Source organism: Dicentrarchus labrax, unplaced genomic scaffold (assembly GCF_905237075.1).
Source record: "Dicentrarchus labrax unplaced genomic scaffold, dlabrax2021, whole genome shotgun sequence".
Classification (NCBI taxonomy): domain Eukaryota; kingdom Metazoa; phylum Chordata; class Actinopteri; family Moronidae; genus Dicentrarchus; species Dicentrarchus labrax.
Window position 1 is genome coordinate 1,052,865 of NW_026136724.1, and position 27,915 is coordinate 1,080,779.

Consider the following 27,915-nt stretch of genomic DNA (forward strand, 5'->3'; position numbering starts at 1 on the left):
GTGGTAGTCTATTCAGTAGATGTTTCAGATTTGATCCACTGTGCAGCTCCTTCACACCATCTTCTTTATGGGCTCTCAGCATTTCAGCAATGGCCTGAACACACTCAACAACAAATACACTGACTTTTATTACATTTCACTGGATTTGGTAACATCATCTGGAAGGAACAACTTAACTTATACTTGAATGTGTATTATTGCTCAATACTATCTATTACTGTTGTGTTACTACAGCGTTCTCTTTAACTTCTTTCTGACCACTACTAACAGAACAAAAATTTGACAACATTGACATGATGTCTTGGCAACGCATGCTGTTCCCCCTCCAGATCTAAGCAGCATATTGGTAAAGTCAGTCTGGATTTATTGGTGAGTGTTTCTGCTGTTTGGGTACTGACCCAGTCGACTGTGAGAAGTCTGCTCTCCACTCAGTGGGTGGTAATTGGATATAATCCTCAAACATTGTTCCACAAAAACGTAAAAGTGGGTCACCTTCATTGCTGAGCAAGAGATCAGCAGCAATAGACAGCTGGGATAGAGAGCAGAGGGCTGCGGGTTGGAATCAAACCCAACCCAATTACTTATCAGCTTGTTGAGACTGCTGGTCTCACCAGCCACCTTGATGCCACACCCAGCAAACCACCACAAAGAACAGTATGCTGGTAACTACAGACTGGTAAAAAAAACTGCAGGAGGCTGTAGCACACATCACCTCCAGGAAAGCAGTTAGCGGGGTCCTCAGGTGCTGTAGATGGTTCCTTATGAATTGGTGTGTGAGTGTGTGCCAATGTGCTTAGTTTCAGTTTCTGATGAGCAGTTGGCAACTTTAAAGGCAGCTTTAGCATATTAATGTGTGTGAAGGGGTGTATGTGACATAGTAGTATAAAGCACTTTGAGTAGTCGGAGTGGCCACTTGTACACAGAAGCACAACCTTCGCACAGTAATGAGAGTAAATGTAATTTGTTGCCTTCACAACTGAAAACTACCAATGACACTGGTTCCATGCATATGAAATTATTTTGTTGCATATAACTATTTACAGTTTTCAAAAAAATGGAACAAGAAAGTGAGATATCTGTTGTTTTATTATATTTATTGACCCATTAACTTTTTTAATGCAAGCTGTGACCAAAAATATTTACTAAAGTAAAGAACTAGATAAGGAACTGTATGCTTTGTCACTGCCTGTATCACTGCTGACAGAAGCAGAAGCATTTGCACAGGCAATTTCGTTAAATCAACCACTCAGTATCAAAGATCACTTCAAAAATATATTCCAATAAAATTTTTTTTTTAGTTAGAATATCCCAAGCTCTACATTATATATAGATATACATTATACATACATATGTGTATGTGTGTGTCTCTACTACTACACAGCACCTTATCCATATTTAAATTAGCAGACCAAATGCTATTGCCCAGATCTAGAAAATTAAAGGGAAATAACGGGAATGATGGTATTTGTCAGCATGAATGGTATTCTTTTTACCAGGGTCATGTCCATCATAAAATTGTAATCACTGTCTAAACCAAATCATCTCAAGCACTTCTAGCATTTTTCCAGAACTCCCTGTCGTTACTATGACAAACTCTTTCTGCTCCCTTTTCCCCAAATCTCTACAAATAATGTTATCATGACCAAGAGTCAGCTTAAAAATATCTGAGAATAGAGCACAGGTTATTAAATACTTATGTTCCCTTTAAGGCAATGAGCTGATATAGTGTGTTTTGTGACTACAAAATGGCTGTTTTGGAAGCGTGCACTCCTAGTGATAAGATTATACACCAGAAAGTATTTCTCTGGTCTGTGTCTGATGCCTGAACGCATTCCTTCCTTTTGCAATATCCAATCTATTCTATCTTCACATCTTGCATCAACAATACAGAACCTAACTATATTAAGTAATTTATGTATGTGTACTATTAGACTTCATACACAGTCAGCAGACAGTCTTTCTTTCAGTGCTCCATCTTCCCATCACTCACTGAGCTGCTGGCAGTTCCACCTTCAGCCATTGAGCTGGAGGTGGACAAGGTGTCTTTAGGCTGGAAAGCCAGTGAGGCAGAGTTAATGCAGTAGCGTTTTCCTGTGGGCCTTGGTCCATCATCAAACAGGTGTCCCAGATGAGCTCCACACTGAAACCCAATGGGAAAGATTGATATGCAGCCTTTTGGCATTTAAGTAACAAGTTCTACCAAGTTTAGTGGCTCTAAAACAAAATTCTAATGGTTTGATCCCACCAAATGTGAATAAAATACAAAACAAAAAGACAAAGGCAATGCAAAAAATGTATGGCATTTGCGCTACTTCAAGAGTGAGCTTCTTGCTGGGCTTTTGTAGTGTTTTTTGGAGAAGACCTGTTTCTCAGGAGGTAGAGTGAGTCGTCCACTCATCAGAAGAATAGCAGTTCAATGCCTAGCACTTCCCACTGCATGTTCAAAGTGTCCTTGAGCAAGATATTGCACCCGATGCTGTGCATCTATGTATGAATGTGAGTTAATGAGTTTTTACTGAATTTCCTTGTGGGAGTCATCCCAAAAGGATCAATAAAGAGAAGTCTAAGTCTAAGTCTAAGTCTAAGTCTAGTAACAACAATGGTGGTCAGAAGACTAGAAAGTGCTATACAAGTACAGTCCATTTATTATATGAACTAAATTAGCATATCCATGATTGATCTCAACTCCACTGAGAAAACAAGCATTTTAAAATATGTTTGCTTGTTGTCTAGCAGACAGCCCCAACTAAATATATTAATAATTCAGATGTTTTATCAATTGCTTGAAAAAAATGATTTGCCTTTGGTGGGAACACACCATAAAATACACAGGAGAAGTAAAAAAAAAAAAAAAAAAAGTTCTGGTATTTTATTCTCATGCCTTATTTACAATTATTTAAATATTTGTTCTTGTTCATTTTTTTTTTTTTTAAAAACTAATGACTACTACTGATAATTGAGTAAACAACAGATACTGTGGGTGTAATGCAGTGTTGAGTGTACCTGGCTGCAGGTAGTCTCCACTCTGTGCATCCCATAGGAAAAATCATCAGTCTGGGCGATGGACTCCTCCTTCACAATGTCAAAGAAAGACGGCCAACCTGAACATATGACGGTATCATGTTAAGAAGGTGTTAGCACAGATGAAGTGACATGCAGGGGACAGTGATAATTCATGAGACAGCACTGGTCATACTGTGTGTTTGATCGGCTGGCATGATGAATCCTTATGACTTTAGTGATCCTCTGACTTTTCTCTAGCGCTATCCTCAGGTCAAAACGATTATTTATCCAATATTTTGTTTATAACCATATGCCTGAAAAACGTGACATTCCCATGAGCCTCAGCTGTACTTTGTGTTTGTGTTTTGTATAACAGCAAATGTTAGCATGCTAAAGTAGGATGGTTAACATGGTATACATTATACCTGATAAAACATCAACATTAGCAATGTGATTGCGAGCATGTTAACTTGCTGATGTTAGCATTTAGTTCAAAGTACGGCTGTGCCTAAGTACAGCCTTAAGGAACTGATTGTGGAGTCTCTGAAATACTGCATTGGGGACGATCACACAGAGACAGAGAGCTACAGCACTCACCAATGTCACACTTGGCCCAGGCAGCCAATCAAATCAAGCAAGAGGCTGGATTTTACCACTTCCTTCCTGTTTTGATGCCACAGTCAAACAGCTACCAAACTAGCTAGCTAGCTAGCTAACCTATTAAGGCATAGCAAATTCAATTCAATTCAATTCAGTTTTATTTGTATAGCGCCAATTCATAACAGAAGTTATCTCAGGACACTTTTCAAATACTCTTTAAAACGGATGCCTCTGTTCCCAGTGCAGCCTTGGGGTTCATCTTCACGACCTGCATGCAGAAACTTAAATCTACTAAGCCTGTGGTCAAGACTGTAAGAAGATGGACCAACGAGTCAAAGCTGGAATTACAGGCCTGCTTCGTCACACCAAGGAGGAGGCCTACAGAAGTGGGGACAGAATCCTGTACTAGGCCAGAAATACAGTGACAAAGGAGGTCAAAGCAACAAAGTGGAGTTACTGTGGAGAAATGTAGCTTTTCAGCTAACGACCCAGCGTCTGTGTGGAGAGGCCTGCAGAACATCAACATTACATTACAACTGTGTGTAAGGTTGAAAAAAATCACTCCACATAATATTTGCAGAAAAGCCACTGCCTACAAGAGAGACAACAGTAAGATCCTGTAACTTAGACGCACTGCAGACATTTGTTCACTGACTGGCCATTGTGTTGATAGACCAGCTACTGAAAGACTTATCAGTTGCAGACCAGTCAATTAAACTGATGGAAGAGCCTTAGCTTCATCTTGTATCCAGTGTGGTTCAAAGGTCCACTGGATGAGCTTTTAAAAGTGGAGCATCTTCCAACAGTATGTTCTTCAGCAGAAGCTTTTCAATATTCTTTTTTTTTTTATACTTTATTTTTCAAGTTTTTTGTACAAAACATGGGCAGCATCAATGCATTGAACAAAAGTAGGTATGGTTACAATATGAGGTGACAAATTAATTCAAATGCTAACCCTGTAGTGTCCTTATTGATACAAAAGAAACAACAAAAAAGAAAGAAGAATAACAAAAGGTAGATATGTACACATATGCCTGTGCACCTGAACACACACACACATACATACATATATATATATATATATATATATATGCACACATACACATGCGCACATTCATAGGAACAAAACATGAGAGAACCATGGGGTTGCGAGTAGGTAGCCACTGATTACAGCAATATGGTCATTGTTTTTCTTAACCAAAATATAAAAAGGCATTAAGGCAGGTTATCACCTCTTCTTGTGATACAGGTGCTCCATTTTTCCCAGAGGGCAACACCTTTGTCCCTTTGTAATCCGAGACTAAAAGTCAGTAGTTCCATAGTTTGGATGTCTTTAATTATGACTTCCCACTGACTAACCGTGGGAGGTTCTATGTTGAGCCATCTTCTTGTTATGGCTTTTTTGCTCGCTGCCATGAACATTTTTAAGAGGTATCTGTCTTTCTTTGGTAGTTCTATGTCCATATTACCCAGGTAGAATGATAAACAGGTAAAATTAAAACTATACTGCAAGACTTCTCTGATAATACTTTGAACTCCTTCCCAGAAGGATTTAAGAATGGGACAGCTCCAGAATATGTGTGTATGATCTACCATACTGTGTCCACATCCTCTCCAGAATGTAGATTGTAGTCCTATCTGTTTAGACTTTTGCTTTGGTGTTATAAAAAATCTGATACAATTTTTCCAGGATGTGAGGCCGTAGTGGTGATTTGTGTGTTAATTATATTTGTCCAGTCTTCAGAAGTAATTACAGTTCCCAATTCTTTTTCCCATTTCGCCTTAATATAGTTCGTTGAGTGACCTCTTAATCAGCTATATGTCTATATAGTTCGCCAATGATCTTTCTGGACAGTTTTGTATTATAGGCTGTGATAAACATTTGGGTAATACTTAACTGTTTAAGTACTTTAATGTTCTTATCAAAGTAGTGCCAGAGTTGGAGGTATAGAAATCCTGCCCAGCAAGGCCGTATCTATCTGATAAGGTTTTGAAGTCTATGAAATCCTGGTTTTCGACTAGTAGACATAATGTGGAGAGTCCTTTTCTCGCCCATTGAGTGAAGCCTCCATCATTTATACCTGGTTTGAAGTCTGGATCACGGGTTGGCCACATTAAAATTCGAATTTCTTTCTGAATGTTAACATACCTGCCAACTTTTCAAAAAACCTTGGAGTGAGATTTTGTCGGGGGTGACCAAAATGATGCCGCGCACGCAGCCACACAAGTTGGTGGCTCAGATATCAGATATCGGGACCGATACCAGCGTAATTCACGTATCGGAATTTCCCGATCCAACCTGCGCAGATTTCCGATATCCATGAGCCATGTCTGCGCTTTAACGTTGTCTGCTGAAATGACTCCACAGGTGATTCCTGCCGGCTGGTCTGCTAGCTGGCTGCAAACTGTGGAATGGATTTCCTGAATGGAGGCGCGGCTCAATGAGACACAGAGTTATGAGACACGCCCCGCTCAGGAAATCCATTCCACAGTTTGCAGCCAGCTAGCAGGATAGCATTGAGCAGCATTGTGGCTAGCCAACATGTCCGCTGTGTGGAAATACTTTACACTGGAAACACTGCAGAGCAAGACAGCAAAATGCAATGTTTGCAAAGCCATAATTCAGTTCAGAGACGCGGAAGCGCCCTCGCATCGTACAACACTACGAACGCAATCAAACATTTAAAAAAGCACCACACGAAACAGCACGAGGATTTTTTAGGTGAGCTGTCAGGAATCACTTCTGGAGTCATTCCAAAAACAAGGTAAACTCCAGGCAGACAACGTGAAAGCTAAAGGGACCGAGTGTGTGTGTGTGTGTGTGTGTGTGTGTGTGTGTGTGTGCGCGCGCGCAAGCAAGTGTGTGTTAGATGTTTACAGTTATTGCACTTTCCTTATATATCAGATAATTGATATTTTAAAACCTTGATTTATTGATACTACAAGAGCCAGTGTACTTGATTTGTGCTGTTCAGATGCACACTGTTTTATTGATAGTGTGTGTGTAAGATGTTTACACTTATTGCACTTTTCTTATATTTCAAGACTCAAATATTTGACATTTTGGGAATTTAATAAATATTGACATGACAATAAATTTGAAACCCTTACAGTTGCATATTTGTTTTCAGAATGGGATTTTTCCTGTTAACAGGATTTCCTGTTTTTCTGACTTCCTTTTCTGACCTTATACTTACCTCAAGTTGCCTTTTGGGACATACATGCATACATACGTACATATCATACTTGCCTGTTGAGGAGTTTATTTATATTATCTCATATAAAATCAACAATAATGATAATAATAATAATATTAAAGAAAACAGAGCTCTGGTATCGGCCGATATCCAAATTCAGGTATCGGGATCGGATCGGAAGTGAAAAAATGTGGATCAGTGCATCCCTAGCTGAAGGTCAACCCCCAGGAAATTTTGGATTAAGTAGATGTGATTTCCTACATTCTAGTGGATTTTTGGGTGGTCTGTTAAAGATGTGCAATACCTGAACTTATTCTGATTCATGGTGGGCATCATGACATGTAGGGCCTTCTAGACTTGAGCTGAACATTCAACCAGAAAACTATTGTTGTGCCTAAATGACTGCCTGTATCACAATAAAGCCTTATTCATAGACCAGTGTTTAAGATTGGACCTAGGTACCTGTAGGTTGATTGATATTTTGATTAGAATGGTATTAAACTGTGAGTAAATAAACAATGCAATGAGCTGATATTTTGAGCATGCAGTTTACCACGAGGTTAACAATGTGCTCTCCTGCTGCTTGTTATGACAGTTTTCACCACACTAAATCATGTTCACACGCACAAACAAATAATTTATTTCAAGATTTAAAGTTTAAGAGAGTGATTACTCAATTGGACCACATTTCATTGTTACATACCTAGTCTCAGCTCAGATCAAGGACGACTTTTTAATTTCAGAGGTTTTTTAAGTTATTTTTTTGGCCTCTTGATGGCTTTATTTATAGAGACAGCTGTAGGGAGACAGTGATGGTGGGTGGAGAGAGAGGGGATAACATACAGCAAAGAGAAGCAGGTTGGATTCGAACCCGCGCCGCCAGCTCTACCGACTGAGCTAACCAGCAGGCGCCCCAAAGTCACACTTCTAGCTTTCTATTGCTACTTTTACGTTTACTGTTCCTTTTTTTGATTTGACTGGTTGTAAAGAATGTAAATGTAAATATAGAAAAAATATTCTGGACACACACACACACACACACACACACACACGCACGCACGCGGACACCGATGAGAGTTGGCAGGTCTTGGATGTGTACTTTGCAACCTGTGTGTTTGACAGGTGATCGGCTAATTGGCTGTCTAAACAAGAGAACTGGTCGACGAGGTCCAGAAAAGACAGTCCACAAACCGTGAAAGTGCATGCCTGTTTTTCTTTACCGGCTCGTTGTGTCTCTGTACAGCGATGCGGTGACCCTCATTAAGCTGACAGGCGATGTTCACTTTACCCAGCAATGACAGCTTCACAGCATTTCCAATGTGGCTCGTGCTGCATTCATGTTGCCTAATTTTGTCGGATAAATGTTTCAAATCCACAATTCCTTGTTCGGTCCGAGCCGTGTCTCCTCCAAAAAGCAAACATGGGAAACAGAAAAGTGAATTCCTAGCTACACGTGCTGTTAGCCAGTCCGTTCCCTGAAACCACGTAACACAAAATGATTTTACATTATGATTTTGCTGTCTGTCCTTTTGTGTTATTTGTACATCGTTTGGGTGATGTGTCCCCAAGCGCTTCACTTCCAACTGCGCTGTGATTGGTCGAAGGTCACTGTACTGTTGCTACTACGCTGTGATTGGTCGAAGGTCAGCCTTTGGGCTGAATGAATTTACCCCGAATGGACAGCATATGAAGGGGGCGTGTCAGGACACATGTCAATCAAAAGTCAATGGAAGCTTAGGCTACTGAGCTTGGGCGGAATGAATTTAGCCCAAATGGGGCCGTGTCACAACACCTGTCAATCAAAATTGAATGGAAGCTTATGCTACTGTGCTTGGGCTGAATGAATTTAGCCCATTCACAGGAAAAACTCAAGATATATCATATATCCAGGGTTTTTTCTGTCACTTTTTGGTGCCGTTGATGCACTAGGTTCTACCAAATTTAAACAATATGTTCTATGGTTTTAAATAATAGTTTTTAATTTTTACTGTAAAAGGTAGGGAGGGCTTAGCCCGGTTAGCCCATATATACCAACCGTCCCTGATTGTTCCCTCAGTGATTTATACCATTCTCCTGGAAATTCGTCTGTCCCTGGAGACTTACAGGACTTCAGGGAAGAGATCGCCTTATCAATTTCTTCAGCTGATATTTCTTTTATTAATTTTTCATTTTGCATTTTCCCCAGGGAGGGCAGGTCCAATTGGCTCAGGAACTCTTCTACTTTAGTGGGTTCAAACAGTGTGGGTTGGGTATACAGGGTCTAGTAAAATTTCTCAAATGCTTTTTGTATTCCCTCTAGTTTATGTAACTTTTTAGTGGTAGGGTCTCTAATCTTGTAGACTGTATTTTCTGATTGCTGTTTTTGCAGCCTCCAGGCTAGCAGCTTGGATGCTTTGGAGCCTGCCTCATAGTATCTTTCGTAAACCTGAGATTTTTCTCTACTTCATCACAGTGTGGTCACATCTGTAATTGTGGGTCTTTACTCTTACTATGTTGTTGTTCCAGTTCTGTTAACTGTTTCTGCAAATTTAAGAGTTTTTGAGTTTTCATTTTTTTTATGAATGCAGATTCTGATATAATTTTCCCCTGCAGGACTGCTTTGGCGGCATCCCACAGTATCACTGGATTCACATTCCCATCATCATTATGATCCAAATATGTTCTTGATTATTTGTTTATTTTCTCTTCAAACTTGGGGCTATTTAACATGCTTACATTTAATCTCCACGTTGTCATTTTGGGTCTAGTATCTAGATGTCATTTTAAGTGGACACTGGAGTGATCTGATATATCTCTCTGGTTTATCTCACATTCCTTTAGCCTGTGCCTCTCTGAGTTATGTATAAATAGATAGTTGATTCTTGAATATGCATTGTGATGATTTGAGTAGTAAGTAAACTGTCTATGTTGATGGTGGTAATCCCTCCATACATCAGTCAAACCCAAATCTTGAATTCTCCTTTTAATCCATCTTTCAGTGGGGGTGATTTCCCTTTTTTGATTAGTTGTGTCCAACTTTGGGTTCATAATTACGTTGAGGTCTCCTGCACAGATTAAGACTCCCTCCAATTGGAATGCTATTAAATCGAATATTCTCTGGTAAAATGTTTTGTTACTGCCTGGAGGCGCATACACATTCAACAGGGTCACATCCTTGTCATCTAATTTGCCCTTTACCATAATAAACCTGCCATCCTTGTCTTTAATCTCTGACTGGAGCTCAAAATGAACCTTATTTGGCATCAAAATAGCCACACCCCTCTTGCATCCTATTTTAAAGGATGAATAATAAGTATGTCTAAAACCCATTTTCTTTATCTTTTCATGTTCCTGATCTGTTAGATGGGTTTCTTGCCAGAATATAATTTGTACCTTTACCCTTTTTATTTTTTATATCACTTTACTTCACTACTTTACTACAGGAGTCTACAAGCCATTGACATTTAGGGTGATAACCCTTAAATTCTTTGATAGACATTCTCCTAGATACTCACTCGCCTCCCCTGAGAACAGCAAATAAGAACCATGAACAGTAATAACAGAACAGTCATAGCAATAAAACGTAACAGTAAACAAGAAGTGGTCTTCCATGGAAGAGGTTATCCCTACACCCCTTATATAGGGGGGTGTTTCAGCCGCTGAGTTGCGGGGCCCCCTCAGGTTGTTTGTGTGGGTGGTGGTCATTCAAACACTATGGACCCACTGCCCTATTCTGAAACTAAAGTAATATAAAAGTCGTGGCCTATGAAAATCAATAAGTATACTGTATTATGATAAGGAACACTGCATGTAAAACAAACATTTAAGGGGTAAAGTAGGTCCAACCCAACAATATTACTGGCATCATCAGGGTGGTACTCAGTGGATAACCTACACACATTGAGAAGTAATGTGCTCAATAGTGTACTTACAGCTTACTATACCCTTTATGACTTTAAAGTAATACAGAAGTGCACATTAGTATGTACTGTAAAACATTAACACACATCGTAACATACCATTTGGAAGAGGTAACGGAGTGAAAGCTATTCAGATGGTCTGAGAGATGTAGCCCACAGTCTCTATCCAGTGACAAGTAATAAAGATGGAAATGTCACCAGATGTTCAGGAAAGCTGGTGTTATGATGGGAGGTTTTGGATTAACAGTCCTCAGCGTCCGTTTCGGTTTCTTGTTGAAATCAGCGGAGCTTGTCTTTGTTGATATTCCCTGCTGTCTCTGCGCTGCGTTTCACCAGTGAACCCCTTTGCTTGTAGATCATCTCTGGCTTGATCCGCATTATCATATGTAACTGTCCAGGAAAACATGCATTTTTGTCATCGGTGTGCGGAACTTGATTCCCTTCTCTTTCAGTACTTTCTTGATTGGCAGATATTCCCTCCTTTTCTCCATAACAGCTGTTGCGTAGTTGTGGTCAAAAACCACCCTATTCCCGTCCACCATGATGTTTTCTTCCCACGTCGCGCAAATAATCCTCTCTTTGGTTGTGTATTTCAGGAATCTGACGATCGTTCATCGGGCATTATCAGTTGGTTTGGGTCTGAGTGCTTTGTGTGCACGTTCAATACCAAGTTCGTTTGGGCCGGTGCCCTCTCCCAGTTCAGTTTGGATGAGGTTCTCCACGAAGCGAATCATGGAGGTAAATGGTAAAATGGTAAATGGACCTGTACTTGTATAGCGCCTTTCTAGTCTTCCAACCACTCAAAGCGCTTTTACACTACATGCCACATTTGCCCTTTAACACACATTCATACACCGATGTACAGAATCAGGAGCAATTTGGGGATTAGTATCTTGCTCAAGGATACTTCGACATGTGGCAGGAGGATCCGGGGATCAAACCAACAACCTTCCGATTAGGGGAAGACCCGCTCTGACTCTGAGCCACAGCCGCCCCGAGGTGCCCTTGGCTCCTTCTTTTATACCGTAGATCCTTATGTTGTAGCGATGGGAATGCCCCTCGAGTTCGGTTAGTTTTGATTTTTGGTTTTACGTGTCAGTTTCCTTTTTTTTTTCCTTTTTTTTTTTTTTACTGAGGCCACGTTCATACTACTGAACTCTTACAAGGTAAATCTCCTGTATTATAAGGGGGTTTACGGCAGTTCGGTCAGGAGCAAAGTTCTCACGCAGCCATCCCCACCCTCGTGCTACTGGAAGCCGCTTTTCAATATTCACATTTTTGTCTACAGCAGATTTTAACTTGTCTCCCTCTTATTTACTGTATAATGATACAGATCATCTGTGGCTGTTTTTAATGACTGTATATACAGCATGCCGTCTTATCTTCAGTTTGTGTCTGTAGATGCTGAATGGTGTATATTATAAGAGGAAGCATTCTTCTACTTCACAGACTTTAGAGGAGTAGTGACATACAAACAAGAAAAAAAAAATCATTGCGGGATGTACATAAAGATAAATTCAACAATTTTTGGTAAACAAATATTTCTATATCTATATACAGGAAAGAGCTCGGGTGAGAGCTGGATACTCGGGGTGGTTCAGTGGTCAACTTACCCGATCCTGAGTCAAATTTAGTCTTCGAGCTATAAAAGGAAATGAAAATGTAAATTACTAAATTATTTTTAGAATATAAAACACACACACACACACACACACACACACACACACCAGCAGCGGGGTTAGGCACTTGTTCACACATTCAATATTTTATTTTGTATAGCGCCAATTCATAACAGAAGTTATCTCAGGACACTTTTCAAATAGAGCAGGTCTAGACCGTACTCGTTATAAAAAACACATAGAAACAGTGCAGCTCTTACCTGAACAGTGGGGCCCCGCAGACAACACAAGTATAGGTCCCATCATCCTTATGGTGTGTAAACTCTCCAGTGAAGGCACTGTGAAAAATTTATGTTTTAGAAAAAAAGAATGGCTTTTCTAAAAATCAGTAAAGCAAACAGTTGTTGTTTCTGTTCATTGTTCCTGCGCTCAGTTACGGTGCTGAATGTTTGCCCAAAGTTGTGTAAACTACTGCTGAACCAGGCACTGATACAACCTCCACTACTGTTTAGTATGACGGACTTTTTGGCTGACAGCAAGGATCTGAAACTGAACTATGACTTTGTGGAAATCTGATATTGTCACATTACAGATGATGAACAAAAGCATTAAAGCTTGATATATAAAAACATATATAGATATGAATAGAAAAAAATAGAACCATAAGCACACAACAAAATAGAATACCAAACATGAGAATACATAATTAGATTTTACACGACTTCCTGGGTATTTATAATATTCCTTTTTCAAATAAGCTTGATTTGTTAATTATCGTGGTATAGATATAAAATACTGCCAAAAGTTGTTGTAATAAATGCTGCATTAGGTTGCAATTTCACTTAAAAATGGGCAAAACAAATACAAAATCTGATCTCCTTTCTGTTGAGTTTAAGGGCAAAAAATTTTGTAAATTGAATGTAATGTGTTCATATAATTTTCATGATATAAATCATTATATTGAATAGTGACTGATCACAACAAATGAGATGCAGTGGTTACAGTGAGTCATCCTACCTCTCAGTTCCTCTCTCCTGGGTAACATGATACTGCATCGGTGTGAGACGCTTTCTCAGATCCTCCTGAGAAAAGCTCACTGGCCATGTCTTCTTAGTTCTACATGCTCCTGAGGGGCGAGGCAGAGAGGACAAAATATATTAACTATGCAGGAAGATGTCCAGCTATTCTTCAACAACAAGCAAGTGGGCCAAAAACTAAGCTTACAGTATAATAAGGACAATGACAAATAAACAGTGCTGTCATTAAGACTGTGGCAAGCTAGTAATTGTTTCTGAGAGTATTGGAAATGAATAAATATATATGACTATGTTTATTCCACTACATGTATGTTCCAAATCTACAACGGCGTATTAGGGCCAGACTAAGAAATTATTTTTTTTGGGGGGAATTACGAGAATAAAGTCATAATATTACGAGAATAAAGTCGTAATGTTACAAGAATAAAGTCGTAATGTAATATGTAATAAATTCTTGTAATGTTACGACTTTATTCTCGTATTATTACGACTTTATTCTTGCAATGTTACGACTTTATTCTTGTAATGTTACAACTTTATTCTCGTAGACCTAATATTATGACTTTATTCTCCTAACATTATGACTTTATTCTCGTAATCCCCCCCCCCACAATTTTTTTTTTTCTTAGTCTGGCCCTTATACTCTGTCGTACAAATCAACCCTGAAATGTTCTCATATGTCATAAATGGTTTTGGAGCCAATTACAATTGTATTATTATTATTTTTTTATCATATCCACCAAAATAACTCTGTATCTATGAATGAATGAGTAATGACGTCAGCCTTTTATATTTTAGGTGATGTTTCCATGAGGTGATGTGCAGTGGCGTGTGTATGTCACTACCAGCTATTCAGGATAAACTGGATAGTGATATGTTGTTCAGAGTCTTTTCTACATGTGGTTCCTGGTATTTTTTTCCAACATGATAAGTAGATCTTAAAGCAATTACATGGCTTCAGTATCAGAACCAGAATCAGAAATACTTTATTGATCCCCATGGGGGAAATTTGTTAAATGATCAACTTCTGAACACCATTCTCTGTCACTTTTTCTCCTGACTCCTTCATCATGTAGACATTTATTGCGCAAGAATAACTGACTGATGTCCACAAACAAAACACAAAAAATAACCAATGAGTAATAAATCCCTTTAACATTACGTGTAGATTTGTTAAACAAAACTAAAACCATTCAGTGCAAGCAAGCTGCAGGGAAGCCAAGCAGTGAATCCTTTGATTATTCTGTTAGCACTTGTGAGCATGTGAGTAGAGCTACAAACTCAACTAATGTTGAACTCATCATTTTACATTGAAAATTCCACTGTGTACCTTTAGTCTAAGTCTTGAAAATCTTAAACCTATAAAGGCATTTGTACTTTTGAAAAAATCTTGTTATCTCTTTGACAACCCCAGTAATTTTTGTGAAAATGTACATCTTTGCTGACCATTTTGAGGACAGGCTATACTATTTTATTATTTTAATTTGAATTTCCATTCATTTTTGTCGACTTAAAAAAAGTTATATTTTTTTATATATATTTTTTAAATATTAATAGAATCTAGAACTTGCTACCCTTCACATTGACTATCAGGTGTGTATTGTCAAAATTATGTTATTGTTGTTTGATAACGCAGTTTGACTGCATTATCTTTCAACAATAATACAGTAGAAGAAGAATGAGCAAGTTTTATGAGTGTGATTGATTTTTATACTGTATAGATAATAATTCTATGGACTCCTGGAAAAGTAGCGATATCTAAGTTTATAAAACACAGTAGCACAATTTACAAAATGATAAATGTGCTAAAACATGCAAAACCACAAAGTATGGTCCTTTAAGAATAACCCTAATATTTGGACAACATATTGGTACATAATTATGAACGGTTTAAAATGCCTACATAAAAACAAATCAAACCAAGAAATAAAGTGAAGTACAACAAACTGTCATGTCTTTGTATGCACTTAGTGTGTAATATTTAAATTAAAAACATGTATTAATAGGACAATTTTGAGCTGCTTCAATTTAATAGCTGAGTTAATTTTTTTTCATTATAACATGAATTTTGGACATTAAAATTAAATTATAACACATGCAACAAAGCGGTGTACTGAATTAAAGAGTTGTCCAGCAGAGGGAGGCACATACCTGCCAATACTAAATATACATTACTGTCATTAATCTGAGGTGCAGGGGACATTTTTTTCTGTGACTGAGAAGCACTTGTATGTCACAATGCAAAACAATCAAGTGTTCAATAACAACTTTCCTTATTGGAAAAAGGTTTGGCATCTTGACTTTCATCAGTCAGCTTAGCTACCAAGAATACAGCTGCAGCACAATCAATTCCGTCATGAAAGACAAGAGGAAAGATAATTGCCCTTTAAGGCCCTTTAATTGCTGAGATCCAATAACCAGTCCTGTTCAGATTTGGTCGTATATGGGAGCTCTCAAGCATCGTTCAGAAATTTATCACCATTCCTCGAGAGTATCCGTCAAATTTTAGAAAATAACTGAAAGCAGCTCACATCATTCTCAACACACAGACTGGGACAGTAAAGACATGCTGACACACCAGCCAGGTATTAAGGCTTTAAGAGAGGCAGAGCACAGCAGGCACACAGCATCCAGTCATTGGACCTGAGGGAAGACTGCAGGATCTCAGAGCTACAGGCTGGCTCTTGGTTATTAGATGCAGAAGATTGAAGCCCGACATGGCTGCTGGAGAGAGGTACTCCACCCACCACAAGAACCAAACACCCCTCAGCAGGGCTACAACCAAGGACTGGGCTGAATGAAGGGAATCACACAGAAGGGAAAAACATCACAAGACAACACAGGTCAAGATACTGAACAGCATTAGAGACAAAATGTGGAATGAAAGTGCTGGTCATCAGTGGGATACCCACTGTTCATGCAGAGTTTGATGGACATTGGTTAACAAGAATGAAAAGAAACAAAAAACATCAATACTTTATCCTGAGTGGGTGACAAATTCCTTCATTACAATCAATTTTTCCAGTGTAGTTTATGACTTTAAGATAGTGATGGCTAAAAATTAAAGTAAAAAAAAGCAAATATAATATCTAAATATTTTAGGTTCCATATATAAGATTCAAAAACATTTTACATATTTTTTTTTAAGTATTAATCACTTTTTATTGCCAATGAATAAAAGGGTTCCTTAAAAATTTGCCAGTGTGATGCCTACAAACTGTTTTGAGAGTGTGAGTGCAGGCCACAGGACGCTGACTGCAGTTCCCTAAATGGCCACTATCATAACAACAATAACAATGTTTTTGTGAAAGTTACATATAGAACCTTTAAACTAAACGTGTACTCAGAACGTAAAATCCATTGTCTCTCTCTGACTAGAAAACATACAGAAAAACCAGGCAACCAATAATACCACTACAGATTTTTGAAAGCTGAAAACATGTAGTCGGCTTAAAATGCATTGGTTTATATGTTAGAAAATTCTATCCATATTGTGCTTTTCCCCAAAGTTCAGTTTCAACTAAAAATACATTAAATTGTACGTGTCGATGCTCTGGTAATGCAAACATCAGCTGTCCATAGAGAGACTTTATCATATTATGAAAGGAATTTATCAGAGACTGGAATCACAGCTTCCAGAGAACAGAACCACCCTTTGATGATACTGATAATACAGATTCATCATTATGACTCATATTCACACTTCTAACACCAAGACATACATGCATGTGCAAAGTGCACATGCAGACACACTCTCACTCACACACCAACTCATACACACAAACATACTGAGCAGTGGTCTTTGGATGTCATTCAGATTTAAGTTTGACTCATACATGGCACCAATATTGTCCTATTATTTGATGATTATTTTAGTTAGAGTAATGGTGATAATGGTAATGGTAACAGCATGGTGTATCTGTGTAAAACTTTAATTCACCTTAGTTATACTAATTCAAACCTTTGAAATGTGACTTTGATAGACACAGAGACAAGTGAAAAAGCATTGAGGTATGACTTTTTAGCCATTGAATCTGATCTTACACAAGTTGGTTTTCTTACCCTTCTTATATGGACATCTAATCAGTAACTAACTGGAGTTTAGGAAAATATAAAATATATAGAAACAATGGTGTGCTTAGTTTGGGCCAAGCTGACCCTCACTGTAAATAAGCTGCACTGATCCACTGCTTGAAAAAAAGGGAAATAAGGAATTTGGACTGACTTAACAGTTTCAAGGTCCCTTCCTTCCTGCCTTCACTTCAATATGTTTAGCATTTTTTAATGTAGGTAGATCAGTTTGACCTGGTAATTTTGAAAGTAGCTCACAAGCCGAAAAAGTGTGGGTATATGATGTGCTATGTTATACGTCAGTGGTTCTCAACCTTTTAAAGTCACAACCCCTAGAATAATCCGACTGTTTGGGGATACTGTAGTGCAACACATGAAAGCCACCAAACTCACACAAGACCATTGCTTTACCCACAGACAGAACCACAAGTTAAATTAGCCTGTTAGTGTTTTTCCTGATGAGCACACAAGAGTAAACAAGCTTCTTCTTTACAAAGAGTTACGAAGCATTAGCACCAAGTTGCTAACTGCTAACGCTGCAAAGAAACTCTGCGTTCTATGTAATGGCCAGAAGAGGGCAGCTCTATTGGCTGCAATAAAAGACCAATATCATTAAAGGAGCATTTCACCCGTGGAAACATTAATATTTATTGAAAGTGGGTTATATATGTAGTCGAAATGTAACATATATTTTGAATTTGGTGCCTATTTGACCGAGAAAAGACAGAAAGTGACTTTAGGGCGCATTTGTATCAAAGACAACAACTCCCACAATGCACAGCTCCGCAAGCCGCTCCCACTAACACTATCAAGGACTACAACAACGTGAATGTAAACCATTTATTTATAGAAATATATCAACAACAACAAAAATAAATATGTTAACAATGACAGTTATAGTTCCTCCTGAGCGTCCTCAACTTCTTGGTGCCCGCAGTACTGGCCATCTGGAGCTGGATATTTCTGTCGGATAGCCTGCACCACATCAGTGGGTAAAACGACACGATGGCCTCGACCCAATCTCTCGCCTTGCAGGACCCATTCCAGAAAGGCTGTTAGGCGATATTGTCTACAAGACATTGAGCACACAGTTAGAGATACATGGTCTTTGTGTTTAGCGTGCCACAGTAGTTAGCAATGCAACTGCAAGCTGTTTGTGCAGTAAAGAAGCTAACGTTAGTTCACTTGGCTGACGTTACGTATTAACCGGGAATAACTTTGTGATAATGCTTGAACAAATTGTGTACATACATGCCACGTTGTTATAAGAAAGAAAATAGAAACACTCACTTTACAGTCCGTAGGCGCACAGTGAGAGCACAGGCACCAGCAGTCCGCCCCAGCTCGAGCCAGTCCGGGCTCCTCGTCCGCGACAGGCAGGTCCTCTGCCTCGGCTGCAGAAGCCTCAGCCGCCTCCTGTTCAGCCTCAGCCGCTGCTCGCTATATTGCGGCTCATAAAGGTAGCCACGAACATCTGATTCGACCATCATACTTTCGAAATTTCTTCCATATTAGATTGATTACCATAGTCATAACGTCTGGCTTAGCTTCCAAACAAGATGCCGGTTATATTTTTTAGTTTCTGCAAGTGAAGTCCCACCCACTGATCTGTAATAGGTCTGTAGCGTGAGTGAAAAAAAAATGAGGAAGTAGTGTTTGTAGTCTCACCCCCTCTACAGAGATATGAGACTTCCTGCTTCCAATGACGCAAAATGACGATCATTGGAAGCAGGAAGTACAACACTAAAATCTTTATTTCTCCCCTCTCAGGGAAAGTGAGGGAATGATGCACGACCATTCAAAAATATGACTGGGGTTCTAATGATACAAAGCTTAATGCAAATGGGTGAAGTGTCCCTTTAAGTCTTATGGAGAAATTACCCCATTTCTTGTTGATTTATTATCTGTCTCCTGAGTTTAGGGTCTCAGTCGCTAGTTTAAATTTTCTTCTATACAGCATTATGTTCGTTTTGTAAATTATGGTGCCATTTAGAATAAAACAGACAATAAAGTAGGGTCTGTCTTAGGGTGCGTCTACCTTGTGATTGACAAGTCATTCTCAGTGAGTCAGTCCAGAGCAATTAACCAAACTCAGATCAAACTATCAAACTAGGCAGTGCTGATCAAATATAAATCTAGTTTCTGTTGCTTTAAGTTTCGGAAATTGTTTGAGAAACATATTTTAGTGTAATGTTTATCTGTAATAGAAGGACATGTGTGAACAGGCGAGCCACCATTGTTTTCATGCTACAGACAAGTTGAAATTGTGCAGCTAATGAGTGCAGCTCAACTCACAGTTCATCACCTCTGCAAACTGTCATGGCGAGAGTCATAACGCCAAACCCTAGGCTTCAAAACGGTACTCCACAAACCAATGGGTGATGTCAAAATATGTTCACACTTAACACAGACACAGTCTTTGCACGCAGCTAACTCCTTTACCTTGGTACTGTTAATCTAAGATCACAAACACATTCCCGTCAGGAAACTGTAACATTGCTTCTGCTGGACCGGTCTTCAGTCAATCCCTGTGTATTCTGTGCAACCTTGGAATTTTGTGCTATCACAGTAACCTTTCTACAAATGAAAAACAGACAAAACGTTGAGCCATACGTCACAAATACTAGCAATGTTATTCTCCCTGGAACAAGTTGCCCTTGACTTTTAGTGAATTATACAGAAAAAAAATTGCAACTGTTGGTGCAATCTTCACTTTCTCCCTCAATTTCATTGTTAAAAAAAATGCCGACAAATGTTGCAACATGCACCGCAATAAAAAAAAGGCCTTTTAGGCCACAGCAATCCCAAAAACAGCCAGTGAAATGCTGGAGGGACTAACGTGTACACATTGAATTTCCCTTAATTACAACCACACACATGGAGAGGACACTCCTTAGTTAGTTTATATTTTGTGTTTCATTATGTTTTTTGATAGATGCTTGTATATATGCAGGCCTGTTTAATAATGCACAAAAGCGGGTACTAACCTCTTCTATGCAGAACTGCAAATCCTTGGACTTAAACCATTGATATGGTATTCATTTAATAATTAATCCGATTTCCAAATGACTAGTTTAGTGTATTTTATGACTGAATCAATCAATTATTGGCTATTGTTTCCCCTCTCTAAGGGTTGTGTCCTTAGGAACTTTTTTTTTTTCTCTTTTTTGCTTTTATTTCCTTTCTTTGATAGTGACAGCTGAAGACAGATAGGAAAGGGGTGCAGAGAGAGGGGATGACGGGCAGGGATTCGACCCTGGGCCGCTGCAGCAAGGACTCGGTACATGGGACACCCGGGTGCCTGTGTCCTTAGGAACTTTAATATTAATTAAAGTTATCATTTTTGATCATTGATAATTTTGTCCTTAAAACCATTGTTGAGTCAAGCTGTACTATGTGTTGGAAATACTGCTAATGTTAACACGAAAGTTAACAGCTTACTCTACCTAGAAGAGCAGCAGGCAGTGCAGGGTGGCAGACAGAGCTGCTGCCTTGCTCAAGAGCATGTCGCAGGGCCGTGAAGAGGCCACGTCTGAGGAGGAGAGCCATGAGACACACAGTCACACTGAAGAGGGAGGAAGAGAGAAACGGGCTGGAACACAAAATCACACACACAAAGTAAAATGCAATGTTATCTTGCTAAGTTTGTCTTTGCCTACCAATCACCAATCAATGTTTTGGTTGTGACTGATTCCTTTTTATTTTCAGATTAAGAAGAGGGTGGGAGGTGAAGGCTGGAGTTGTTGTTTTTGTTGCTTTTGTTTGTTCATCAACCACTTTGGTTTGGTTGTTCTTTTTTTTTTAGTTCTCTTGTGATGCTGAAGTTTGAATAGAAAGAAAAAGAGAGAAACAGACAGACAGAGAGAAACACAACAGTTGAATTATTCCGTAAACCCAAAAATATCCACTGGTGTGACTCACTGACTGTTTGTTTGCTATGATTTATAATTTAGAACATCCTGAAGTATATCTTCCCACTTCAGTAAATAAATATTTTTGACTAACTCCATATAGAACTGAAGGCTCATTGAATAATGACCAACAAACAAACTTATGCCATCTGTTTTCAGTCCCTGTGATCATGGCCTCGCCAGATGAAAGTTGGACTATTATTTACTCGCTCTGGATCAATGCTGCATTGCAGCATGAGAAAATATTCATGTGACAGAGACACATATCCAAAGCCAAGAGAAAAACCACATTCTGTTTGATTTAAGTGCTTTGAGATAAATGGCTCTACAACGTTGGCCTTATATAGCAGTGTTTACAGCAGTGTGTGACTGCAGGAAAACAGTATTCTATCAGCACTTCCTTGAAAGGCTAACTAAGGACAGCAAAGCCAGACTGATCAAACTGTTATATTGACGTTTTGTTTTGTTTTTTCCAATTAAAGACTGATTTTACGTTTAAGTTTAACACCCATGTTGTATTTACTCTAATCAAGAAAATCTAAAAAGATATTCTGTGAAGTTTTTATAAGTTCACTATAATGACATATTATACATAATATTTAAAACCCGCACTTTAGTTAAGGACATTACTACACACAGTGTTATGATTTGACATTGTATATTGTAACAAGCTACAATATACTATAATAATAAATCCAAGTGAGCTGTTATTTATATCTATGTACGCACGCAAGCAAATAAATGTGACTTACTAGTCAACAGTCCAACATCCACGGTGCTACAAAATGTCAGGTTCTCCAGTCAAAGCCCTCTCTGTCTTCTGCTCTGTGCATTTCTATGCCAATCTGCTGCCCTTCGCTCTGTTACAATATAAGGTCAGCCAAAGCCTTATACCAAACAATGAAAGATACTGCTACAGCTTCCTCTGGTGCTGGGCGCAGCAACTAAAGCTGTCACAGTGCTTTGGTATTTTATGACAAAACTACAATAATAATAATAATAACACACACATTTTCAGCTCATGTGAGATGATACGTTTACCTTCTCAGATGCTAATGCTGCAGGTAATCACTTAAAAATAAGAACAAAACATAATTTTTATATCTTAGAATGAGCTCTGTCTATCTACAGACACTGCTGGTCACCTTCCATGGACGCTGCCATGTTTCTACAGCAGCCCAGAACGGACAAACCAAACACTGGCTCTAGATATGGCTGTTAGCATTTTTCACAGCCACCATAGTTTCTCCTACACACTTGAACAAAGAAGGTGAAGTGAGGGAGTTTCAACTAAACCGCTATCAGTATGCAACTACACATTCCACTAAATCCTACACAGTGTGTTTCCAGAGGACACCAAAAAGTGCTGAGCACCGCTTGGACATGCTTGTCGATATGGTTTGTGACTCATTTGGTTTTTGAAGTTGGGTTTGTGTATCATCTAGGGATGCTCGATATTAGCTTTTCTGCCGATATCCAATATTGTCCAACTCTCAATTTCCGATACCGATATCACTCTATACCGATATATACAGGCTTTTTACACCAAAACTGTTAGGTAACAACAAAACATATCTCTTATTGTGGAATTAACACATTATGCCTCATTTTATTGTGATGCCCCACTGGATGCATACATAAATGCAACATGGCTTTCCAAATGGAAACACTGTCTGTGCAAAATAAGAGAACAACTTCAACTTTCATTGTATTAATACTGAAAAGAGCGCTAACACTAATCGCTAGCTACGCGCTAATCGCTAGCTAAGCGCTAGCTTTGGTTAATGTGTTTAATTGTATTATGCACCTGAAGGAGTGCTAATGTAAATTCTAAGCCAATTGTTAGTTTGGTTAAGGAACAGCTCATAGCAGGGTAAAATATTTAAAGGGACATTGTGTAGTGTTTTATTAGCTAAAATTAATGTCTTCATTCATAAATGTGTCCTTATTGGTGTAAAATTACCTCTGCCAATGATCTGACTTATCCTCGTAAGTGAAGAATTTCTTATCTGTATATACAGTGGGTACGGAAAGTATTCAGACCCCTTTAAAATTTTCACTCTTTGTTTCATTGCAGCCATTTGCTAAAATCAAAAAAGTTCATTTTATTTCTCATTAATGTACACTCAGCACCCCATCTTGACAGAAAAAAACAGAAATGTAGAAATTTGTCCAAATTTATTAAAAAAGAAAAACTGAAATATCACATGGTCATAAGTATTCAGACCCTTTGCTGTGACACTCATATTTAACTCACATGCTGTCCATTTCTTCTGATCCTCCTTGAGATGGTCCTGCTCCTTCATTGGAGTCTAGCTGTGTTTAATTAAACTGATTGGACTTGATTAGGAAAGGCACACACCTATATATAAGACCTTACAGCTCACAGTGCATGTCAGAGCAAATGAGAATCATGAGGTCGAAGGAACTGCCCAAGGAGCTCAGAGACAGAATTGTGGCAAGGCACAGATCTGGCCAAGGTTACAAAAGAATTTCTGCAGCACTCAAGGTTCCTAAGAGCACAGTGGCCTCCATAATCCTTAAATGGAAGAAGTTTGGGACGACCAGAACTCTTCCTAGACCTGGCCGTCCAGCCAAACTGAGCAATGGTGGGAGAAGAGCCTTGGTGAGAGAGGTAAAGAAGAACCCAAAGATCCCTGTGGCTGAGCTCCAGAGATGCAGTAGGGAGATGGGAGAAAGTTCCACAAAGTCAACTATCACTGCAGCCCTGCACCAGTCGGGGCTTTATGGCAGAGTGGCCCGACGGAAGCCTCTCCTCAGTGCAAGACATATGAAAACCCGCATAGAGTTTGCCAAAAAACACATGAAGGACTCCCAGACTATGAGAAATAAGATTCTCTGGTCTGATGAGACCAAGATTGAACTTTTTGGCGTTAATTCTAAGCGGTATGTGTGGAGAAAACCAGGCACTGCTCATCACCTGCCCAATACAATCCCAACAGTGAAACATGGTGGTGGCAGCATCAGGTTATGGGGATGTTTTTCAGCTGCAGGGACAGGACAACTGGTTGCAATTGAAGGAAAGATGAATGCGGCCAAGTACAGAGATATCCTGGAAGAAAACCTCTTCCAGAGTGCTCAGGACCTCAGACTGGGCCGAAGGTTCACCTTCCAACAAGACAATAACCCTAAGCACACAGCTAAAATAACAAAGGAGTGGCTTCGGAACAACTCTGTGACCATTCTTGACTGGCCCAGCCAGAGCCCTGACCTAAACCCAATTGAGCATCTCTGGAGAGACCTGAAAATGGCTGTCCACCAATTCAATTCAATTCAATTTTATTTGTATAGCGCCAATTCATAACAGAAGTTATCTCAGGACACTTTTCAAATAGAGCAGGTCTAGACCGAACTCTTTAAAACATTAATTACAGAGACCCAACAGTACCACCATGAGCAAGCACTTGGCGACAAGGGCAAGGAAAAACTGCCTGTTAAAAGGCAGAAACCTAGGACAGATCCTCCAGCTCTAGGTGGGTGGTCGTCTGTCTCGACCAGTTGGGGTGAGAGAGAGAGAGAGAGAGAGAGAGAGAGGCAGAGAGAGCGAGAGACAGACAGACAGGTGCACAACAACACCAACGTTCACCATCCAACCTGACAGAACTGGAGAGGATCTGCAAGGAAGAATGGCAGAGGATCCTCAAATCCAGGTGTGAAAAACTTGTTGCATCATTCCCAAGAAGACTCATGGCTGTAGTAGCTCAATAGGGTGCTTCTACTCAATACTGAGCAAAGGGTCTGAATACTTATGACCATGTGATATTTCAGTTTTTCTTTTTTAATAAATTTGCAAAAATTTCTACATTTCTGTTTTCTTCTGTCAAGATGGGGTGCTGAGTGTACATTAATGAGAAATAAAATGAACTTTTTTGATTTTAGCAAATGGCTGCAATGACACAAAGAGTGAAAAATTTAAAGGGGTCTGAATACTTTCCGTACCCACTGTACATTGGACGGGCAAGTCCATGGAGGCTTCCATGTCGTTCTGCCATTTTGAAAAACTATAATCGCCGAGAGGGACATAAAGCACTAGCCTACCTGTCTAGCTAATCCACAACACATTTTCGTTCAGAGCCAGCGTCACGTGACTGAAACCAGCTATAACGGAGAAGGAGATCAGTGAGAGGCGCTTGTCACTGCCCTGGCACATTTGAAAGTCTGCACTGCACTTTAGTTAATAATGGAGGATCATACTTATGCCGTCACCAAAAAAGAGAAAAAAGGGAATTAAAAAGGCAAAGTGACCGGAAAATTCAAAAAACGAGGGTAAACATCGGGGTAGCTTTTCCCAGGTGGAAAGAGCTAATGAAGGAGAAAGACTTTCAAAGGGACGCTGAAGTTGCCTGCTTTCTCCTCGACAGGTAGGCTTCTTGGTACATAACGGCTACCGTAGTTGCAAAATGCATTTGAAAACGCGAGGCACTAGAGAGCACTATTCGTTTGAATGCAAAATACAATTTCACCACTAGATGGGAGAAATTCCTACACAATGTCCCTTTAAGGTGCATTGCACTTATTTTGTGTTAATATTAAAATCATTCAGCTTTAAATTGTTTTCTTGTTAGCCACGGTTAGCAACCAACCAGTCTAGAGTGTAGTTGTTGTTGTTATACGTCATCTAGCGCGCGCCGGTAAACGTCCCATGCTGCGTTCATGCAAGCTCGGAAATGCTGAAGCCTACAGAACAAACATCGGTTATAAAAACCTGATACCGATAATTCCCGATATTACATTTTTTTAGTGAATATCAGCCGATAATATCGGAGGGCCACTATTATCGGACATCCCTAGTATCATCCATTAATGTTTATGCTGTGGGTTTTTGAATGCTACTGCTCTGTGCATGCACTGAAAGTGACTGCTGCACATACCTCACAGGGCCTTACAGAACAAAAAAGTGAAATTTTCCAGAGGTGGAACTATCAGATATTTGATTTCTGAGGAGATTTAGTGTTAATGAAAGATATTAACTTTTACTGTCCTACCACCAATGCTGACAGACGGCCTGTAGCCTGCATGATGTTCATATGGGCATTATTTTAGCAGAAATATATTGAGGTACAGACTACAGATGGTAAAAGAAGAGGTAACCTCAGCTTTTATGTTTAAAAAGTTATACATCACAATTATCACACATCTTTAGGGGGGGAGGAGATTTTTGTACTTCTATGTACATAAAACAGTTTTGGTCTCTATATAATTTCCCCGTTCATGACAACTGTATGGGAGTTGAATTTTTATACAACTCATCAATTAATTTATATATCAAGGCTTTAAGTTATGCATAATTAAGGCTTTGGCTGCTTTGAGCGACCACCTCTTTGCTCATTTTTACATTAGCCTGGAGCCAGTGGAGTCAACACTGCCAAAGCCAACCACACTGAGCTTCACAACGGCTCTTCAGAAACCTACGGGTGACGTCAAGGAGGCTATGTCTATTTTTAATTATACAGCACCTTTAAGTGAAACACTTCTGTTGCTGTTTGTGTATTTGCAGCACACTTGTGTTTCCGTAGAAATGGTTTCTAAATGGTGGTCGAAAACACAAACGGCTGTATCTATCTTTGTCCGTTCTGTGATACTGTAGAAACATGGTGGTTCAACTTGGCGGCTTCCACAGGAGGTGACCCGTAAACATAAACATAAAATGTCTTATTTTCAGGTGATTATACGCTTGGAAAACATATCTATGAATATATTCCATTTCTGCCTATAGATCCTCTCAAATGTTACACACTGGACCTTTGTGTTCTGTAGGCCACGTTAGAAATTAATTTTATCATTATTATCATGTGGATACTAGTAACTCAAGGACCAGCTCATTAACACAGTGCTTTCAGTTCTGTTATCCAAGTGGTTAACTAAAACTGCTGTGACAGCCACTGCCAATGGATGTCAGTCAAGTGTAGCAATTTGGAATGCCTTGTATCATGCCATACAACGTTTATTGAGTTTTGAAATAGTTTCATAAATACAGGGTTCAATATGGTAACCTCTATATATACACATCAAAATATTTGGTTGTATAGTTAAGAAAAAACGTGAAATACAACAGGCTAAGCAAATATTCTGAACTCTCGTGGCGGATTTAACCTGAATCACAAGTGCGCCATATTGAAACACAACCAAGTGTTGTGGATGTCTAACGTTGTCTAAGTACACTGCATTAACTACACGTTACGTAAGTTAGGTTAAGTTGACACGTGATTAGTATCTGTCTCTATTTCTAACACGTTGCACATACTTTTGCACATCATTTCTGTAACTCGCCCCGTGCCACGGTTTGTGTTAACTAACCTTAAGTTGCCACAAAATACAAAACATACTTCCATACCGGAGAGAAGAAGCAGCAGCAGAAACGCGGCGTTCAAGTGTCGTGTCGATAGCGACAATATCTACATAAACTGGACCTGGGACAGACACACAGGGTAAAAGTCTAGTCCGTCCCGTCGACCAACAGGCTGTGTGTGTGGGGGGGTAGAATGACGGAGGACTTGCACATCTCCAAACATGGCCAGGACCCACTCAGGATCCGTTTTGTTGGTAGATAGATATAA

General features: G+C 39.3%; 2 protein-coding genes and 1 long non-coding RNA gene across 11 annotated transcripts in view; 1 reads left to right on the forward strand and 2 right to left on the reverse strand.

Moving 5' to 3' along the window:
• Positions 1 to 1,075: 1,075 nt before the first annotated feature.
• Positions 1,076 to 27,886, reverse strand: msrb3 (methionine sulfoxide reductase B3). 9 transcript variants are annotated; one of them, XM_051392064.1, is made up of 9 exons: positions 27,693 to 27,879; positions 21,086 to 21,244; positions 20,873 to 20,991; positions 15,999 to 16,148; positions 13,336 to 13,444; positions 12,579 to 12,656; positions 12,313 to 12,341; positions 3,004 to 3,101; positions 1,076 to 2,140 (listed from the first exon to the last, which is right to left on the reverse strand). In XM_051392064.1, exons 3-9 carry the CDS (start codon positions 20,973 to 20,975, stop codon positions 1,964 to 1,966), a joined length of 744 nt encoding a protein of 247 aa, XP_051248024.1. In that variant the 5' UTR covers positions 20,976 to 20,991; positions 21,086 to 21,244; positions 27,693 to 27,879; the 3' UTR covers positions 1,076 to 1,963. The 9 variants fall into 9 exon arrangements, with proteins under 9 accessions (XP_051248024.1, XP_051248028.1, XP_051248025.1 ...); XM_051392068.1 differs by lacking the exon at positions 15,999 to 16,148 and having other exon boundaries at positions 27,693 to 27,883; XM_051392065.1 differs by lacking the exon at positions 21,086 to 21,244.
• Positions 8,327 to 8,506, forward strand: LOC127358755 (uncharacterized). Its single transcript, XR_007882533.1, has 2 exons — positions 8,327 to 8,404; positions 8,444 to 8,506. It is a non-coding gene; the product is annotated as an uncharacterized LOC127358755 (long non-coding RNA).
• Positions 24,223 to 27,915, reverse strand: part of tmem121b (transmembrane protein 121B) — a 616,846-nt gene continuing 613,153 nt past the window's right edge. The window contains exon 3 of the mRNA XM_051392047.1: positions 24,223 to 24,807. The gene's annotated coding sequence lies outside the window, so the exon portion shown is untranslated. The remainder of the gene's footprint in view (positions 24,808 to 27,915) is intronic.

Excerpts from the sequence above, each read along its gene's own strand:
- msrb3 (XM_051392065.1), bottom strand. The coding sequence starts at position 20,975 with ATGGCTCTCCTCCTCAGACGTGGCCTCTTCACGGCCCTGCGACATGCT. Across the intron at positions 12,342-12,578 it reads TGCGGGGCCCCACTGTTCAG|CTCGAAGACTAAATTTGACT; the intron begins GTAAGAGCTGCA and ends TTCCTTTTATAG. Across the intron at positions 3,102-12,312 it reads TAAATTTGACTCAGGATCGG|GTTGGCCGTCTTTCTTTGAC; the intron begins GTAAGTTGACCA and ends TCATATGTTCAG.